Source organism: Anabrus simplex, chromosome 7, assembly GCF_040414725.1.
Source record: "Anabrus simplex isolate iqAnaSimp1 chromosome 7, ASM4041472v1, whole genome shotgun sequence".
Classification (NCBI taxonomy): Eukaryota; Metazoa; Arthropoda; class Insecta; order Orthoptera; family Tettigoniidae; genus Anabrus; species Anabrus simplex.
This window is the reverse complement of record NC_090271.1, coordinates 41,630,016-41,651,658: the sequence shown is the minus strand read 5'-3', so window position 1 is coordinate 41,651,658 and position 21,643 is coordinate 41,630,016. Positions and strand designations below refer to the sequence as shown.

The window sequence follows — 21,643 nt, the reverse complement described above, 5'->3', positions numbered from 1 at the left end:
GATGTTTTTAACTATATTCATTTGAAGCCGGTGTTGTTTTAACTCTGTCTTAGCACAGCCTCATTTTATAATCAACAAAAGCTGTTCACTTACACTGTGCACTCCATTCATATAGAGAGTGACCAACGGAGTTGACTACCTCATGAATCCTAGGGCGAATTATTTTGGTTGGAGCCAAATTACAAATAGACAAATTGGAATGTTTTACCTCATCAATTTTAACAATTATAAATAAGTGTACAGTAATTATAAATTGTGTTTTATTTTGCCAACATTTGTATATACTACGTAGAACTACCATCGAACTCAATATCATATAGACTTTGATTACTTTCATTTTTATACTGTGCATATGATGGCCTTATTTTAATATTAAGAAACCACTAGCGTATTTTACTATGTGTAACTAGTCTATTGTTATTTCGTTTAGGATAGGACCTTGTACGTGTTTTTTAATGTATTCTTTCTTACATATTATGTTCATAATTTCCAACCAGACGTCTGGTTTAATTTTGAGGTGCTTTGATATGACTGATGATGCCCCACATGGAGGGCGAAACATGTCTCCATTTTAACGATGTTTAACTAAAAATGCTAACATCCTGTAATGTATTGAATAGGTTGGAGTCCAATAAATTCTCTTATGTTATTATTAGTGGTCCTGTCGACAAATACTGCATTACTAAAGTTATATAGTATTAAATTTCTGATCATTTATGTCTTATAAATTTTTTCTGTACCGGCTATGATAACAGAGATATTCATGAATTTGAATCTTTGTTGCTAAGTCCATATCAGAGCCAAGTCACGAGAAAATGGGTAAATAGAATTTAATGAAAATCGTTACGTAAAGTCGAGGAATAAGGAACTAGACCTACAGTCTACGCCATAAATAATTTCGTAAAATGCCCTAATATCACAGAGTCGAAAGAAAACTAAATGTGAAGGCCTACAATAAGGATCAATAAGGATACAAAATTATAGAGGTTAAGTAAATTGATAGTGATTTTTAGAAATATATGTAAAAAATGATTTTATGTACATTATTCTGTAAATTGTATAAAGCTGTTGTATAATGTGGTTTGGCATAATAGCAGGCTTCATAGCCTGAGCCCCGCCATATAAGAAAGGCAATAAACCAAACTAAACTAAACTAAACTAAACTAAACTAAACTAAACTAAACTAAACTAAACTACACTACACTACAAAACAGAAAGCTTATAACATTGAACAACAATAACGTTACATTGACCATTGTTTGTTGTGATGTGCTTTATGTCTTCTGTTGCCAGTCATGTCCGATGGATGGGATTACTGCTGTATATTGAGTTTTTTTTTTTTGCTTTGCGTCGCACCGACACAGATAGGTATTATGGCGACGATGGGATAGGGAAGGGTTAGGAGTGGAAAGGAAGCGGCCCTGACATTAATTACGGAACAGTTCCAGTATTTGCCTGGTGTGAAAATGGGAGACCACGGAAAACAATCTTCATTGCTGTCGACAGTGTTTTTCGAATCCACTACCTCCCAGATGCAAACTCACAGCTGCGCGCCCCTAACCACATGGTCAACTCGCCTGGTTGTACCGAGTATAACAGCTTGCCTGAATATTGGCGGGAAGTACCTGGTTAGTTAGATAACTTCTTAAGCATGCCATTCCTTTGGTTCATAAATTTTCTGATACTATTGTTACGTAACAAACTGGTTCATCATACCATTCAAGCTACCCTGAAGCACTGATTGGAATGAGCAATGTGTATATTTTACGGAACAATGGTAGAGGGGTGTTCATGGCTGTGTGCTGCCTGGTCATTCCAGCACTGGATCTTTGGACTGTTAGATCAGCATTGTAGTACTGTTAAAAGGAGAACAATGAAACTTTGATTTCCACCTATTCAATACATTTAATGTATTTAATGTTTTTAATATCTGTTAAAAGGAGAACAATAAAACGTTGATTTCCACCCATTCAATACATTTAATGTATGAGATTTACATTTACATTTAATGTATTGAATAGGTGAAAATCAACGTTTAATGTATGAGATTTACATTTACATTTAATGTATTGAATAGGTGAAAATCAACGTTTTATTGTTCTCCTTTTAACAGACTTTCAATACCAAAAACATGAGGATAGTCTCTTGCATCGTAGTACTGTTCGTTAAAAGTGAGAAAATGTGCGGTTTTTCATTTGATTGAGTATTTTATGATAACATTGCTTTTAATACCTACATTCCTACTGACGTTTTTGTAATGGCCTAAATTAACTGTAGTTAGGAAAACCACAAAGACAGTCTTTCTGGGAATCCTGTAGTGAAGCACGGGTACATCAGCTAGTATATATAACTAAAGCTGAGACTCTGTTGGAATGATACTACAAAAGTCTGTACAAATTGCTCGACACAAAGGATGATGATTAAAACATGGGCCAAAGCAGAACTGGATATTGAGCATTATGTATACATACAGGACGAAAATGGTCTGTGGCTGCAGGACAAGGACGCAATTCCGAAATGGTGGTAAGAGCATTTCAGTGAAATTTTAAACCAGAGGGCCTGCAGGGCCTGCAATGCAGGTGGGCCTGGGCCTTCAAGGGGCCCCGCAGAAACCTAGTAACGTGCTGCTCCTCTTCCTCAAATCTCAGTTGAAAAAGTTATTAGAGTCATTAACAGCATGAAAATTTCAAAGTACTTGGCTATGACAATTTGCTACCAGTGCTATGGAAATTGAAAGAAGTGTTTAACACTGCTACCACCAGGCTGGCAGAATTCTTAAGTGCTGTTGTAGGCTGCAGCCATACACCAGTGGATAGTGCACCTGTCCAGGGATGTTCTTGATGTGCCTTCAAGAGGCCCTGCAGAAACCTAGATATCTAACCTAATGTCACTCTGCACGGAAATGGTCAGAAGACCAGATCAAGGCGAAATAGTTTGTTTTTACAATTTGTACGTGGAGGAAATAACATTTGGTTGCATCTAGTAGTAGTTTATTGTACTGAGTGTAACACAGCACAGCTGTAAACAATGCTTGCCCTTGCGATCTTTTCCAACACCCCAACATGCTCCTCACCCAAAGACCTGCACCGAATTATTTAAAAATAATTACAGCAATGAAAATTGATACCAGAATATCATATTTATTTTTAAAAAAGTGATACTTTCTTCATGTGTAGTGCAGCTGAGATCGTATTATACACAACATTTGCTTATCATTTAACTTTTTCACACATTTATTCAACAACAATGCATAATTCTAACAATAACTTGTAGTAACAATCAGTCAACTCAGTTTCAAATGAACTCTATTTGCATGAAGGTAATAACATGGTGTACTTACACCAGGCTTATCAGAAGTGTGGTTTGATATTTTTCAAACTTTATTTGAACAGTTTATGGTTTAATTTTGTTTGTATATTTATCTGGGTTGTAATAGAATAAATTATTATAACTGTACCTTCAGTATCAGTTACAGAGTATAGTTCTCTAGTTACTGAAAAATGGAACTAATTTTAAGTATGAATGTATAAGTGGTGTTCGGTTGTGTTGACAGTTGATCAGCTTAGCCGTTAAACCATGGAGACTGTCAAATAAAACCCATTAAAATCTTACACTAATTAATAATCCCTTTGTTCATATAATTTGGCAATATATTGCATTAGTTTTACTTGCTGGAATTTTGTTTATGTTTGTTATTCATAGGTTTAGAATTTTATTTGAGGGGGCCCAAATTTTTTTATTTTGGCACATTTGTTATACACCGCCCATATATAAAGATATTGGAAGAGATTATTGACCAGCACATCAATGAAATTGTCTTGCTGTGTACCAAACTTTGTGGGTTTTTGAAAGGATACAGAAGCATTGATGCAAATTTTGGTGCACCCCATTTGCTGGAGAAACACTGTGAAAAGAGAATGCCACTACATCTAGCCTTCCTTGTTCTGAATAAGGAATTGGACTGCATGCCATATTTTTGTATTAATACACAAACTCCTACATAGCTACTTGCTACTTGCCTCAGTACATTTCTTATAGATTTCACTTTCCCTCCTCCTTTCATAACTGTAACATTTGCGCTGGCACTACTCTTGCTATTCCTCTACACCATTCATCTACGTATAACAATTCTTTTACTGTGACCGGTATCATCCATTGGAATTCCTTATAATTAAGTGCCAGAAACAGCGATTCATAAACTAATTTCAAAAGTTCTTGCTGAGATTACCTGTTGAAAACTACCGAATTCACAGCTAAGTGAGTGAATGGTAAAGGACTGTGAGTGGTGGGGTGGTGGTGGTGATTATTGTTTTAAGAGGAAGTGCAATCATCATAACACTAAGAAAGAAAAATTGGAAGGGGGCCGACACTTTGAAAAATGAAGGTATCGGCCAAAGGAAGACGAGGGCCATGAAGGACGCGAAAATGAGACTCCCTAGGCCTCCATACATAATACCGCCGGGGTTGGAAAAGAACAAGGGTTGACCAAGGGAGGTCGATGAGGATAGATGAAAGTGAGGAACCAGGCACAAGTAAGTGGAAGCAATGCAAGGACTCAGCTAAGGGCCTCATGGTTGCCAACCCACGCTCCAAAGTTCTGAGCCCCTGGGGCCCCTTTTAGTCTCCTCTTACGACAGGCAGGGGATACCATGGGTGTTATTCTACTGCCCCCTGGACTGTGAGTGTTTCTCTGTGGGTATGTGTAGACCTGGTCAATAGTTGTATAATATGTGTGTTTATTTATTGTGTGTGTTTGTTTGAGCAAATTTTATTTCATTTTGGATAATGTACAGTATTCTATTTTAATTCTTTTATACATGAGGCTTCAGAAGCCAAGCCGACTAACTCCATCAAATACAAATGTTCAGTACAAACAGTTGAAGTTATCGGTCTGTAAAAATCTCAATTTATTTTTCAGCATATTTACAATACACTCATTTATATTTTTACAATTAAGGTTATGTATTCAGCACTTTATAAATATATAAAAGCATTTCAATGTCTCTGTCCCCCCTAAAGAAGCCACTTTCTATGGAGTTAGTCACATTGCCAACTGAAAGTTTTGACACAGTATTTTGAATGGTTTGTGTACAAGACATTTTATTAAACAAATATGCACAAACAAAACCCTTTTACATGAACAATGCACTAGTATTATTGTAAGTCATTAAGTAGTACTTAAAATACACATAAAAAGTGCCTAAAATAATTTCTTTTGCTATTTGCTTTACGTCGCACTGACACAGATATGTCTTATGGTGACGATAGGATGGGAAAGGCTAGGAATGGGAAGGAAGCGGCCATGGCCTTAATTAAGGTACAGCCCCAGCATTTGCCTGGTATGAAAATGGGAAACCACAGAAAACCATCTTCAGGGCTGCCGACAGTGGGGTTCGAACCCACTATCTCCCGACTACTGGATACTGGCCGCACTTAAGCGACTGCAGCTATTCGAGCTCAGTCCTAAAATACAAATACGTTATTCATTGCCTCTATTCTGCATGCATGATGCAGTCGTCATCACTGACAGGTTCATCTCTTGCAATCTTCAAGTTTTTATAGTAGGGGTGATGAATAGGAGGTACAAACTTCAAGAGGTCAATTTCATCCTTCTCTTTTTGCCATGGAGATCGGTCTGGATGTGCTATAAAGAAGATCTTGTGGAACATTAGCTAGGCTTTCTAAAGGACGTCCGTTTCCATTTCTCTTCTGGATATTAATTTTTCCACAAGGCATTTCTGTAAAGAAAGTAGTTTTAAATTTGATAGTGAATGGTTCAGCCTTCTCAATCCCGATTCATCTCATTGTCAGCCAGTTAATTGGTTCAACTTTGACACTTTGTTTCCTGTTGGTGATACACTTTTCTAAGTTTTCCGTAGAATATAAGTTTTCATGGTTCATTTCTGTGAGGATATATTTGTTTATTTTCCTTCAGCCAAGAATGATACCAATTCCTTGGAGAATAGATGTGGCTACACATTTTTGCTCTTTTTTCAATAAAAGAAAAAGCTGTGGAGTTAATCACTTCGGCCACTGAAACCACTGGTAAAATGTTCCGTTGCCAGAGCAGATAGCACATTCTGGCAGCGAAACATTTAACTGTGGAGTTAGTTGTTTTGGCCACTAGCGTTGATAATCTGCATTTATTTATTTATTTATTTATTTATTTATTTATTTATTTATTTATTTATTTATTTATTTATTTATTTATTTATTTATTTATTTATTTATTTATTTATTTATTTATTTATTTATTTATTTATTTATTTATTTATTTATTTATTTATTTATTTATTTATTTATTTATTTATTTATTTATTTATTTATTTATTTATTTATTTATTTATTTATTTATTTATTTATTTATTTATTTATTTATTTATTTATTTATTTATTTATTTATTTATTTATTTATTTATTTATTTATTTATTTATTTATTTATTTATTTATTTATTTATTTATTTATTTATTTATTTATTTATTTATTTATTTATTTATTTATTTATTTATTTATTTATTTATTTATTTATTTATTTATTTATTTATTTATTTATTTATTTATTTATTTATTTATTTATTTATTTATTTATTTATTTATTTATTTATTTATTTATTTATTTATTTATTTATTTATTTATTTATTTATTTATTTATTTATTTATTTATTTATTTATTTATTTATTTATTTATTTATTTATTTATTTATTTATTTATTTATTTATTTATTTATTTATTTATTTATTTATTTATTTATTTATTTATTTATTTATTTATTTATTTATTTATTTATTTATTTATTTATTTATTTATTTATTTATTTATTTATTTATTTATTTATTTATTTATTTATTTATTTATTTATTTATTTATTTATTTATTTATTTATTTATTTATTTATTTATTTATTTATTTATTTATTTATTTATTTATTTATTTATTTATTTATTTATTTATTTATTTATTTATTTATTTATTTATTTATTTATTTATTTATTTATTTATTTATTTATTTATTTATTTATTTATTTATTTATTTATTTATTTATTTATTTATTTATTTATTTATTTATTTATTTATTTATTTATTTATTTATTTATTTATTTATTTATTTATTTATTTATTTATTTATTTATTTATTTATTTATTTATTTATTTATTTATTTATTTATTTATTTATTTATTTATTTATTTATTTATTTATTTATTTATTTATTTATTTATTTATTTATTTATTTATTTATTTATTTATTTATTTATTTATTTATTTATTTATTTATTTATTTTACATGGCGTGCCTCAGGCTATGAAGCCTGCTGTTATGCCAAACCATCTTATATATGCTACATTGTGTAAACTACAGAGTATTAAGATTTCTGATTGCATATAATTAATTACAAAATTAAACTTAAATAATAGTTATAAACGAAAGGTAAATTTCTGAGAGTCACTTTAAAAAAACATTAAATACTAATTTCTGAAGTCTATGTACCATTTATAATTTTTAAAAAAATACATTTCTACTATGTATGTCTCTAATTACTGTTGTCAGGTCAGGAGTGATCCTGCTACCGTATGTGACAGTAGACGGTACTACCTGCGACTGTCTGGCTGAGGGTTGGGCGGCCGACACCAAACCCGACAAACTAGGGGAAGACCAACAGCTATGGGTGGAGGAGTTTTCCCCTGGAAGGTTTGATGAGACCCTTGTGTAGGAAATGACACATAAATTCATCAGCTGCTGCCTTGCAGTGAGGTAGGGGACTGCCAAAGGCTAAGGAAGAATACCCCTGACAGAAAATCCCCAACAGTATTAGGCTTAGCAAGTCAACTGAAGGGTTATATCGGTTGCTTTCAATTACAAAACTAGCCTCGGAACGCAAAAATACCGGATAGACACATCTTCTCAAACATCTGCAACGTATGATGACCATAAGGCTTATGTTCAAGTACAATGTTCTGAGAAGAAGCCCAAAAGAAAGAGTCCTAAACACAGAATTGGAACATTAAATATCCTGACCCTGACTGGCAGAAGCGAGGAGTTGATAGATATGATGGAAAGTAGGAACCTCTGTATTCTTGGCCTGAGTGAGACAAAGTGGAAGGGAAGAGGAACAAGAAAGCTAAGAAAAGGATACAAACTACATTGGAATGGAAAAACAGAAGCCAAAAATGATGTAGGTTTTATACTAAGAGAGGACATTGATGTCATCAGTGAGGTAATATATGTTAATGAAAGAATTATTAAGTTGAACAGCTCTCTTAACAAGAGTGTGCTGACAGTAGTCCAGGTGTATTATGCCCCACAGACTGGCTGTAACGAAGAGGAAAAAGAACAATTCCGAACTGATTTAGAAGAAGCTATAGAAAGAGAGGAAAATATCATAGTAATGGGAGATCTAAATGCTCAAGTTGGATCGGACAGGCTTGGATATGAAAATGTACTAGGTCCACATGGTTATGGAGACAGGAACCCAGAAGGAGAAAGTCTTCTAGATCTATGTGTAAGGAATGGCTTGAGAATAAACAACAGTTGGTTTCAGAAGCAGCTAAGTCATAAACTAACAAGATACAGTTGGAATGGAGATACTAAAACTCTGATAGATTATTTTATATCAGACAATGAAGCAGGAAAGACCATATGTGATGTCAGAGTTATACCAAGTGAAAGCCTGGACAGTGACCACAAACTTCTCCTTGCAACAATAAAGCACATTGAAATTTAAAGACCTCAGAAATACAGGAAACTAAAAATCAAGACATGGGAGCTAAAGAAGCATAGAAACAAGTTGAATACATAAAAAAAGTGAGCAATAAATTACCATCAGATGCATTACAAGAAGGCAACATCGAGTGGATTAGATTCAAAGAAAGCATTGTCGGAGCTGCAGTAGAAGTTTGTGGTAAAACTAATAGCAAAATTAAGGCAAAAGAAACTCCTTGGTGGAACGATCGGGTGAAGATTGCTGTGAAAGCAAAAATGAAACCAGGAAAGCCAGAGACAAAGAAATGCAAAAAGGAAGTCAAAGGAATGAATCTAGAGCAAATGAACTGCAGTAGAAATACAGAGATCAGAAGCTACGAGTAAAGAAAATTGTGGCTGAAGAAAAACAGAAAGCTTGGACTGATTTCACAGATAAACTAGAGCAAGACAGCAAAGCTAATTCTAAACTACTTTACAGAACAATACAAAATATAAGAAGTGACAATGAATGCATAACAGCAATAGAGGAACCAGATGGTAACATAGTTAGGGAAGAGACAGAAATAAGGAAGATCATGAAAACCTATTTTGATAATTTATACAACAGTAATGGGAAAGACTCCAATGATGTAACCACGCAGGTCAGTTTAAGCTGCAATGCTGAGCCTGACCAAGAGAGCCCGCCAACATGGAAGGAAGTAGAGACGGCCCTTAATAGTATGCCCAAAGAAAGATCAACAGGATTTGATGAAGTCAGTGCAGATATGATCAAAGCAACTGGTGCAATAGGAATACAGTGGCTTCATAGAGTAATTAATGCAATATAGAAGGATAGGAAAGTCCCAGATGATTGGAAAAAGGGAATAATAATACCTCTCTTCAAAAAAGGAAGCCAGAAGAAATGTAGCAATTATAGAGGGATCACTTTATTGTCTCATGGTTTGAAAATATTTGAGAAAATAAGGAAAATAATAGAACCACAACTACAGGAAGAACAATATGGATTCAGAGAACACCGATCAACTACCGATCTCATATTTGCACTTAGAATACTGGAGGAAAAGCATTGGGAGAAGGGCAAAGACTTAATACTAGTGTTTTTGGATCTCGAAAAAGCATTTGATAGTGTTCCAAGGAAGAAAGAAAAATGTACCCAAAGGGCTTATCCAGAAAGTTAAAATGCTTTACGAAGACTGCTGCAGTTGCATACAGATAGGAAACGGTAATTCTGATTGGTTCCAAACCACTAAAGGAGTGCAGCAAGGCAGTACCCTTTCACCCTTACTTTTTATCACTGTCATGGTTGAAGTCATGAAAGAAATTAAGCAGAAGAACAATATGGACATCAATGCATTTGCATTTGCAGATAATGTAGTAATTTGGGGAAATACAGAGAAGGAAGTCCAAGAGAGGCTGAACACCTGGAATGAACATTTGAAAGCACACGGATTAACAATAAATAAATCGAAAACTGTTACTATGTCTGTCAACAGGCAGAAGAAGAAAGGAAAAATAATGCTGGAAGGTACACAGCTGGAAACAGTAGACCAATATAAATATCTTGGGTGCATCATTTCAAGTGATAACAGAATACAGCATGAGATTAACAACCGCATTAGAAAATCAGCTCAGTTTTACCATCAAGTTCGGAACCTTCTTTGGAACGAACAAGTTCCCTTAAGATCAAAGCAGATTCTATTCCAATCATACTTCTCCCCCGTAATAACATATGGCCTAGAAACCTGCTCAACAACCCAACAAGTGGATAGCAAACTACAAGCTGCAGAAATGAAGTTCCTACGAACTATGGTACAGAAGACAAAAAGGGCAAGGTAAGGAATGAAAGAATAAGGGAGGAAGCTGGTGTGTACCCATCCCTGAATGAAAAAGTGACAAGGGCCCGTTTGAAATGGTTGGGCCATGTCAAATGAATGGACGATAGAAGGACAGCAAAACAATGGCTACACACAGTTGTGGCCGGAAAACGACCGGTAGGAAGAGACCTAGGAAGAGATGGCTGGACTAAGAGAAAGAGGACATAGGAACGAGGAGTCAGCTGGGATGTCGTTTTGAAAGAAGAGTGGTACATGGACAGACAGAAGTGGAGAGTGCTTGTAAATCACACCCGGGCAACTGGAATGGAAAACTGATGATGATGATGATGATGTCTCTAATTACAGCCGGAAGGGAATTCCAAGAGCGTATGGTTGCAGGTATGAATGAGTTGACGTAACCGGTCGTGCGGTAAATTGGGAAGCTCAGCAGGGAAGAGGTTTCTGACCTTGTAGGTATACTGTTTGGAGATGACAAGTATTTAAGATCCATTCTCAGATAACTTGGTGTGTCTGTACGGAGAATGTTGTGAACAAGCGAAACAGAGTGAAGGTTTCTTCTCTCCGCCAAATATAATCACGACAGCTGTTCAAGACAAGGTGATATATGACAATACCTGGCATATTTAATACAAAACGGATGCATGTATTATAAGCCCGCTGAAGTTTAGCGTTAAGTGTTATGTTTAGGTTGTTGTATATTACGTCACCATAATCGAAGATGGGTAGAATTAAGCTTTGAACAAGTAACTTTCTCGTATTTAGTGGAAGGAGATTCCGTAAACGTTTAAGAGAGTGCAAAGAAAAGAATACCCATTGGCATATTTTCGTCATGTGCTCCGTCCAGTTTGAGTACTTATCAAAAATGAGGCCAAGGTTTTTTACAGTTTCGTTTATTTGTATTGGTGTTGCGTGGAATAGGATTGGGGGAATTTTAACACTTTTCAGTTTGGTATGATTAGTTTTGGATCCTATTATGATTGCTTATGATTTGAGTGGATTGACTTTAAGAGAATTGTTTTTAGTGCAGTCTTTTATGTTTTCCAGGTCATCGTTTAGTTTGTTAATGTCTAGTTGGATGTCTTTTGGGTTTGTATGTATATAAAGTCGAATGTCATCTGTGTAGAAATGGTATTTAAACGTTTTTATATGTTCTGGTAGGTCATTTAAGTACAGTGAGAATAGCAGTGGCGCTAGAACACTGCCCTGAACTACGCCAACCTCAGTTTGTTGCCAGTGTGATACTTTCGTACCTGCTGACACGCACTGCTGCCGCCCAATTAAATAGGAGTGCAGCCACGTCAGTGCGCTTGAAGAAAATGTTTGTGCTTGTAGCTTAGCTGATAATATTTCCCTGTCCACACAGTCAAATGCTTTACTTAGGTCTAAAAGTACAAGGATAGTCATTTGTCCGTTGTCCATGCCTGCTTGAATGTCATTTGTAACTTTTAGTAGTGCTGTGGTTGTGCTGTGGTTGGGTATTTATTGAGTAAATTGTGTTTGTTAAGGTAATTTGTTATCTGCTTGTGAACGACCTTTTCTAATATTTTACTAAGACAAGGAAGTATGCAAATTGGTTGAAAGTCTTCGGGTTTTGTTGGATTATCGATTTTTCTTATCGGTCGTATTATGGCACTTTTCCATATATTGGGAAAGATTCCTGTCATGAATGAGGTATTTATTATGTGTGTAATTGTTGGGAGAACAATTTCAGAGAGTCTTTTAATTAATGTCAAATTTATTCCGTCACATCCTGTAGCCTCTGACTTTATTTCATGAATTGCTTCTCTGGCGTCATTAAGAGTTACATGTGAAAAATAAAATTCTTCTCCGTCGTGTTTTCTTTTCGTATGTAGTCTGTCGATTGTTTCCCTTTTAGTTCGTTTGTCTGTATGTGAATTTTGTGAGCAGAAATATTTATTTAATTTGTCTAATGGCAAGTCAGTGTCATTTTCGTCGGTTTTATTTTTTTGTCAAACCAATGTTCCGAAGAATTTTCCAAACATTGTCAGAGTTGTTATTTATTAAGATTTCATGTGTGTGGCATATCTTAGCATTCCTGCTGGTCTGAGTTGTTGTGTTACGCAATTTTTTGTACTTTTCAAAATTGTCTGCGGTTGGATTTTTTCTATAATATTGGTAAGCTGCATTTCTTTCCTCCATTTTTGCCCGTATGTTTTGCGTCAGCCAAGGTGATGGTTTTCGTTTCACTCGTGCTATCCGTATAGGGGCGTGTTTGTCTTACAGTCCTAAAAGTAGTTCGTTAAACAAGGTTATTTTGTCGTTAATGTCATGTATGAGCTGTAAGTTGTGCCACAGTGTTTTGAGTGCGTCCTCAATGAACGCCTCTTCGTTTAGTCTTGATAAGAAATTAATTTAGGCTCATATTTGGGGCATTTCAGTGAGTAAGTTGGGTAAATAAAGTCATGTTGGGAAATTCCAGAAGCTGGCTGTTATCCGTAAGTCTGCATTCTATCATTATTGTTTGTAATAATTAAATCCAGTAGTGTATGGGAAGTAGCTGTGTGGTGTGTAGGATTTAGGGGAAGGATCATCATATTGAGTGAGGTAAGCATGCTTTTGAGTCGTCTAGATTCAGCAGAGTCACATTTTATCATGTCAGAAGTAAAGTTGCCCATTAAAATAGCATGCTCATACCTGGGTAATAGGTCCTGTAGTGCTTCCTCTAGGACTTTGATACAGTATATCTCGTCTTCAGTACACGATACACAACACCCAGTAAACACTTAACACTGCGAATTTGTAATTCAATAAATAGGAACTCCGGCCCGTTGTGAAATTCACTTGGTGTTTTGCGTAATTCTTTGAATTTCATATCCTTGTGCAGATATATCCCTACGCCTCCCCCATCTTTTCCTACTTTATAATTTCTTTTTTTGCTAGTTGCTTTACGTCGCACCGACACAGATAGGTCTTATGGCAACGATGGGATGGGAAAGGGCTAGGAGTGGGAAGGAAGCGGCCGTGGCCTTAATTAAGGTACAGCCCCAGCATTCGCCTGGTGTGAAAATGGGAAACCACGGAAAACCATTTTCAGGGCTGCCGACAGTGGGGTTCGAACTTACTATCTCCCGAATACTGGATACTGGCCGCACATAAGCAACTGCAGCTATCGAGCTTGGTACTTTATCGTTTCTTATCAGCGTGTAACCCTCCATATGTACTAGTGAAGACGGGATACTTGGTTTCAACCACGGCTCAGATATTAATATGGCATGGAGGTTGTTGTTAGAGAATATGTCTGAGAATTCAGTGAAATGGGAAAGAAGGCTCTGTGTGTTCACGTGGCCCACCTGCAGAGAGCCTGGAGGTACAGGAGGAATGTCGCTGCAGCCAGCAGTGGTTTGGGAAGGGGTAGTTGTAGTTTGACCGGTCTGCGTTTGTGGAGGGAAGGTTTGCAAGCTGTAATTAGAGACATTTGTTTCCTTTAACCTAAGAAAAGCCAACTTGACAGATTCTAAATGCTAACTGAACTAGTTCCCTGGTATTTAGTTAAGCCTAATCTAAGTTATCAATTAAATTTAACAGATATTTACAAACAACATGACAACTAGAGCTTGACAAATCCATCTCATTTTCCCATCCTATCCTGCCTCCTTCGTATGCTATGAGCTTTTCACCTCATCTTCTTGCATGGGCTGTCTTTCTTACCTGCTGCCACACCACTCACTTCCCATTCTGTCCTATCCTGCATATTCTCACAGAAATAGGACAAATGAGGTTGCTGGCAAGCACGTATTGTGTTGAAATGAGGAGAGATCTGTGCCACTGCACACAGAGATGTGAAGCTGTTACCAAGGGAGAGGACTCATTTTCTTGTACTTGTCACTTGGATGCACAATGTTTGATATTTTCTTTTAATGGTGAACCCACATATAACATCATGCCTATCCTTTTAAAGAGTTTAATGTTTTACTTTCACAGTGGTCATGAGAATCCCCTACACTGTCAAAACCACAGTACAATTTTTCATACACACATATCCTATCGTCAGTCGTACTCGTAAACCCATACCAGCTGATCACTGCACCTGACTTGTCCAATTCTATTTCCTGCACTAGTTCACTCTCCCATCCTGCTTTTGCCAGGATATATTGCTCAGGTGGTAGAGCACTGAGCAGAGTACTGCAGCCAGGCCCACTGCGCAGCAGTTCAAACCCAAGGGCTCCGGCAGCCCAGCCCATGCAGTGCCGTTGTCTTCTGATGCGGCCACGTACAGGCCCACAGCACTGGTCTCATACAGCCCACCGCAGTCCACAGCACTGGGCGGGCTCAGTAGAATAACCTTGAGCACTTCTCCACAATAACATGTGCGCTGTGCACAACAAAATGTTCACGTCACACTACTATTCAGATCACTCGCTCTGCGAATTCCCGTACGCTAATAACATATTTCAAAGTAGGCTAATCAAATTTTGAAATTAAACTGTAGAGATTTCTCCTGCACTGTAATAATAATAATAATAATAATAATAATAATAATAATAATAATAATAATAATAATAATAATAATAACTGAAAACAAACAGGAACTTTATTATAAACTAATATTCATCTGCAATTGACATCAAGTTAACTTAAAATGAATCTAAATAACACGAAGCATATTCATGGGACTTCATTCGCGTTCTGTTATAATTAAAATGAACAAAGCAACAGTCTGTTATGAAAAAGTGATAAGATTGCTATAAAATTATTTTGGCCGACCAGTGGTTACAACGAAAATGACGATCAAAATCGTATTTAATAAAAAAATTGACAATGGTGAGGGTGATTCGTTACGTCATAAATTAAACGTTATTGACGATTGTCGACTTCTTACTACGAGTGTTATAGCTGTAGGTTTGAGTTGGATGGGGATCTGTTTCAATGATTCAACTGTCACACCGCCGTTTCGACTAGAATGTCAATAAACCCATATTCTTAACAACACTTTAGCATTGCATCAAATTGAGATGGTCCATAGAGGTCGTTCTTCAACCTTCAACTACAACTTCGTATTTTTTGATCAAAGTGAACCACAACTTCACCATATGCCATTGACTTTCGACTCTTATCTCATGTAATCAAATAATTACAGGTCACTTGACCATCCTTCAACATTATTTTATTCAACATTATTTTTTGATTAAATACGATTTTGTTCGTCATTTTCGTTGTAACCGCTGGTCGGCCAACATAATTTTATAGCAATCTTATCACTTATTCATAACAGACTGTTGCTTTGATCATTTTAATTATAACAGAAGCCTTCTAATGTCAATATTACAAATACTTTCACCAATCGTATATTTCCTCACTCATTGTAATATCTTTAAAACCAACATCATTACAAGTCTTGTACCATATGTTAATTTTAGTCCAAGTCTCTCTAAGGCTTGATTTTGATCGTTCATTTTTATTTCATGTATATGTAAGTCAGGTGCCTGATTTTATTTCAAGGTTAAGGCAATGGCTGATGATGCCTACAGTATATACAAGGCGAAACATGTACCATTTTAGTTAACATGTCAATGTAAATCAAAAAAGACATGGTTTATTTTATTGATTAGGTGGTCAAATTAATAAATTAACTTATTGTTATTATTCCAATTATTCTTTTGGTTTCAGAAAATCCACTTGTATTTTATTTTGAGGTAAACATCACCGCATACAAATGACATAGCGTTTAATTTATAATAATATAAGAAATTTATTTTAACTCAACCTATTCAATACAGTACAAGATGTTAACGTATTAGTTAAACATCGTTAAAAATAGTTGAGACATGTTTTGCCCCTTCTGTGGGGCATTATCAGTCATATCAAATACCTTAAAATTCTACCAGACATCTGGTTGGAAATTATAAAAATATGTTGCATGAGTGAATACATTAAAAAACATTTACAAGATCTTATCATTAACAGAATATCAAATTGATAAAAAAATGTTACACTAGTGAAACTGTTGGTGAGTTTTCACTCAAAACAAGGCCGTCATATGTACAGTATTGACAATAATGGTAGTTAAAGTCTTATTTGATGCTAAGTTCGAAGACAGTTTAAAATTTATATACAAATATTGAGAATGAATGCAGAATGCATATAATTACAATTTACTGTACGTGTATTTTACATTGTAAAATAATATGGAAAAGCATTCCAAATTTGTATTAATTTCCATAAAAATAAAAATAATATTTGTTTTGGACCTCAATGTTACGGTCCTGGTGCAGTCTAATCAGAAATGGCTTCAAGATATGAAATTTTGTATGTGATTTATGGCCAGCTCATGTAAAAATGTTGCATTACATCGTAATTTAACTTCGATGTCTATGTTGACTAATTCTATTTTAGACTCAAACAAAATAGTTCGTCGAAGTATCCATGGGCTAATCACGTCCGTTGGACACTCTCTATGAAGACGGAGTGCCTAGTGCATGTAAACAACAGTTGATATTAGATTCAAAATGAACCGTGTTGAAAAAGTTAAAATAATGGCTAGAAATAGGGCGGTTGAAATGTCGTTAAATCTTCCCAATTGACTAGTACTTTTATGTTTTTCCATGTGTTTATGTTATTGAAGTATGGGATTTCAGTTTTATTGGTTGAATGGGTGACAGTCGAAAACATTGTGCGATGTAATTAATGTTGAGCTGTCTTACGTATGTGAAAATCTGAAAGGAAGGAATAAGTCCTTAATTAGTTGAGTGAAATGACGGGAAAAGAGAAATGAATGCGTTAAGGAATTGAGACTGTGAAGTTAAAACTTACCTTAAGTGTTGTTGGGCTGTTACCTTAATGGTAAGAGGTTTGTAAGGCACTGGCTCTCACTAACGCTCGTATTGTACGTGTGACGTCTTGGTGGAGGGGAGTGGGCCTGAGAAGGCGGGGCCGTGGGCCTGTGATTGGCGCATGGGAAGGAGTTGTGTGTATTGGAGGGATGACATCATGGGCTTCGTATATTCGAGCCATTCAAAGCCCATTTCAGTCTACTGCCGAAGCAGCTCATGGGCTGGGCCTCTCTGCAGGACTCTGGTGCTGAGCCCAATTTGGCAGGTTTGATTGTGGCTCAGTCCTATGGTTTTTGAAAGTGCTCAAATACATGAGCCTCATGTCAATAGATTTACCAGCATGTGAATGAACTCATGCAGGTCAAAATTGACACTTTGTTGTCTCCAAAAACCATAAAATTGTAGTTGGTGGGACATAAAACCAAAAACATTATTCTGTGTCAGTGAAATAGCAGGTGATCCCATTCTGTAATGGAAGAGGAAAGGGCTAGGAGTAGGAAGGAAGTGGCTGTGGCCTTAATTAAGGTACAGCCCCAGCATTTGCCTGGTGTGAAAATGGGAAACCACGGAAAACCATCTTCAGGGCTGCTGACAGTGGGGTTCGAACCCACAATCTCCTGAATACTGGATACATGTCGCACTTAAGCGACTGCAGCTATCGAGCTCGGTTATAAGTACCTCTAAGTTGAAGCCCAACATTTGTTCCATTGCTACTGCATTTCTGGCTGGTGCAGAGGAAATTATACCTCCTCCATCTGGCATCCCTCACCAGAAACAGGTCCTGTAGAGGGCAAAATTGCAGCAGCTGGACGTGCTCAATTGTGGGCTTTTAAGCATTATTGGAATCCTACGATGGCCATCATATTACCTTTGTTCGGCTCCTTGGCTAAATGGTTAGCATGCTGGCCTTTGGTCATAGGGGTCCCAGGTTTGATTCCTGGCAGGGTGGGGAATTTTAACCATCATTGGTTAATTTCTCTGGCACGGGAACTGGGTATATGTGTTGTCTTCATCATCATTTAATCCTCATCACGACACACAGGTCGCTTACGGGCGTCAAATCAAAAGACCTGCACCTAGTGAGCCGAACATGTCCTCGGACACTTGGCACTAAAAGCCATGCACCATTTCATATTAACTTTAAGCATCTGTGCACTAAGGCCCATTTTTAAATGTGAAGAGTAAGAGAGCAGCTTGGGAAAAGTGTGTATCTTGCATGCCAGTACATATTCCATCATCACAAGAAAGACAGAATTCCACCCTGCTTTTCTTCCAATAAAGCGTGAGGCGGAGGCCCATCACCTCTCTTTGCACCTCTAATGTTTCGTATTCTTATTATGTGCCTTTCACGGAATGGAAATTTATGGAGCACACTCACCCTATTCAGTAGAATATGGAATGAAAGAGAGTTTCCATCTCAGTGGCATGAAGCAATTGTGATACCAATTTTCAAGCCAGTTAAAGATCCAAAGCTTCTGGATAGTTATAGGTCAATTTCCCTATAAGCTTTTTGAAAGTATGGTGAATTGGCATCTCATGCGAGCCTTGGAGGAGAGGTGTCTCTTAAATAACTACCAGTGTGGTTTTTGCTCTCATCAGTTTGTCACCAATTACCTGTTCAGACTGGTGAGTGCCATTCAAGAGGCCTTTCTTCAGATGTAGAACTTATACATCGTATTCTTCGACCTCGTGGTATGGGACTGGTGGTATGAGATGACCTCCACCCTACATGAATGAAGATTCCGGGGAAAATTTGCCCACGTTTATTGAGAACTTCATGTCCCTCCAACTATTTCAAGTCCGTGTTGAGAGGGCATATTCTCAATATTTAGTTCAAGAAAATGTAGTACCACAGGGATCTGCACTTACTGAAACACTGTTTGCAATTGCTATCAATGGCATAATTGCCACTGCTGGGCCCACAATTGTTCTATCACTATATGTAGATGATTTAGATGTACATTTCAGCTCAGAAAGGGCAGTCGGTGGTTGTTGATAGACAGCTGCATCAAGCAGTGAACCAAATTGACAGGTGGACCCTGCAACACGGTTTTCGATTTTTCAGCAACAAAAACCTAAGTTGTACACTTTGGTCAACATTTGCTTGTGCATCCTGATCTACACTCCTCTTACCAAACAATGTCCTATCAGTGGTAGACACCTCTAAGTTTCTGGAACTCCATTTTGATAAGAGACTGACAGCCCCACATTTGTCAGTTCAGTGTTGTCTGCATGAAGAGACTTAATATGCTTTAATTTCTCAGTGGCTTTATAGGGGGCTAATTGTGTGGTACTGCTGTAATTTTACATAGCTATGGTTCTGTCCTGTATCAATTGGCATATGGTTCAGTAAGAAGAACTGTGCTGAACCCTTTAGATAGTGTACACCATTGTGGAATTAGGTTGGAAACTGGAGCTTTCTATACTAGTATGATTTCCAGTATACTCGCTGAATCGGGAGTTCCACCTTCACAAGAGAAAACGTCAGCACATATCTACTTCCCAGTTATGAAACAATGAAAATCAGTGACATTTTAGTTGAAATCATTCAGCTTTCCTTAGCATAATGACGTTCTTCATCAAAGAGAAAGTTCATTTCTCTTCATAAAAAATAATCATCCAGCCTCAGCTAAGCATAAAATATAACAGACTGATCCAGTGTGCTGCAGCTATTTCTTGACCTTTAAAATGCAGCAGTTCATGGGAAATGGTATATCCATTGCTGTGTTACAAAATCACATATTTTTCAGAACCTCCTCTACTTGCATAAAATTGCCACTTTTTGTGCCTCAAAATGATTTGCAAGACTTGTTGGTCACTTGAAGTGCACTTTTCTGTTTCCACCAGCAGTGCACGTTGCACTTGGAACTGAATACTTGCCGCCTGCTGCCCTATTCATGTGTGTTTCGGTGTAACTGATCACAAAATACATATGTACCCAAAATTCTCATAAAATATATTGTTACCAGACTGGAATAGAGTGTCACTAGTCAGGTCTGCGCTGAATCACTTACTGAACTAAAGTAGTGCAGTTGTACTTCCTAAAAGGTGATAACAGGAAGTTGCACGGTATTTGGAATGCCAGGTTTTGCAATAGAAAGGATTCTGCTTGATGTTTTTACTTCAAAACTCATCTGGAACTCGGTGATAAATTGTTGAAAAAATGGGTGTGTCGAATACCCAAACATTTCTTTTATTCCCACTTTGAATTTTTTTAAAAAAAATGGAGTGCGTAAATTATGCATGGGCATCAATTATCTGAGAAAATATGGTATACCTGGGTTTACATATGAATAATTTATTTTGTTTCCAATGGGTTAAAATTCAGTTATGGAACATATTTTGATTTTCATTTAATTAGATTATTTTCTTTTTTGCTTCTTTGTAATTTAGTACTTAAATTTTAATTTGAAATCTCTTTTCCCTTCTAAGTGATAAATGATATTCACCTTCACCATCCCTAAGTTGATAAATGGAGGGTACCCTAATGATGACAGTTGTCTCTTCATTTTTTCTCCTGGTCCATTGTTTTGATATCCCTTTATTAACCTTATTTATAAATCCATTTTTCCTTGCAGTATGATTGTATTTGGAGAAGATAAACCAAAGGTGATTTGCAATCTTGTGTGCAATGGCCAAGGACCTGTAGTATCTGTTGATCCTCATCAACTTAACTTTGGAGAGGTCAGATTGCTTGAAGAAGTTTCAATGGAACTTACCCTTACAAATGACTCACCTGTTCCAGCAGATTTTATGGCTTCTATTGTAAGTATTTTAAATTCCAAATTTTTTTTTCCATTATATTCTTTGTCCAGGTTGGACCAAGTTGTTGTTATAGGTACAGTACATTGGTTGCCGATGTTTCAAATGCATTACAGTATTCTGCAAATAGGTGACTGCTGTAGCACTATTTGAACCAAGATAATCTGTCTCATCAGATGCAGGGAGTTAAAATCAAGTATGAAACTGGTTTCTCCTGCACCTTACGTTGTATTTTCCTCCATAAGCTCATGTGAGCCCTGAGTACATCCTTGAAATGTGACTTTTACTTGGCAATCAGATGGAAATTTTTCGTGACTGTTCTGTAAATGGTGGAATCTTTTGTTTTCATGTTTTGTTCTGTATACAGGTTATTTGGGATTTTCTTACAATGGCATTTTCGACATATATTTTTGTGAGAAAGTTATCAAAACATCCACTAAAGTGCTATGTTTTGTTGTAAAACACTTAAGTGTAGCTTTGCGTGTCTGTCTGTGTCTGTTAGGTCATCAGCCCAGAGGCTGGTTGGATCCTCAAATAGCACCACCAAAGGTT

The 21,643-nt window shown here is 36.0% G+C and overlaps 1 protein-coding gene across 1 annotated transcript in view; it reads left to right on the top strand.

Moving 5' to 3' along the window:
- The window catches only part of LOC136877681 (hydrocephalus-inducing protein homolog), a 161,145-nt gene that overhangs the window by 128,763 nt on the left and 10,739 nt on the right, over positions 1-21,643 (top strand). Inside the window, exon 10 of the mRNA XM_067151893.2 lies at positions 20,908-21,094. Coding sequence (XP_067007994.2) covers positions 20,908-21,094 — 187 coding nt within the window. The remainder of the gene's footprint in view (positions 1-20,907; positions 21,095-21,643) is intronic.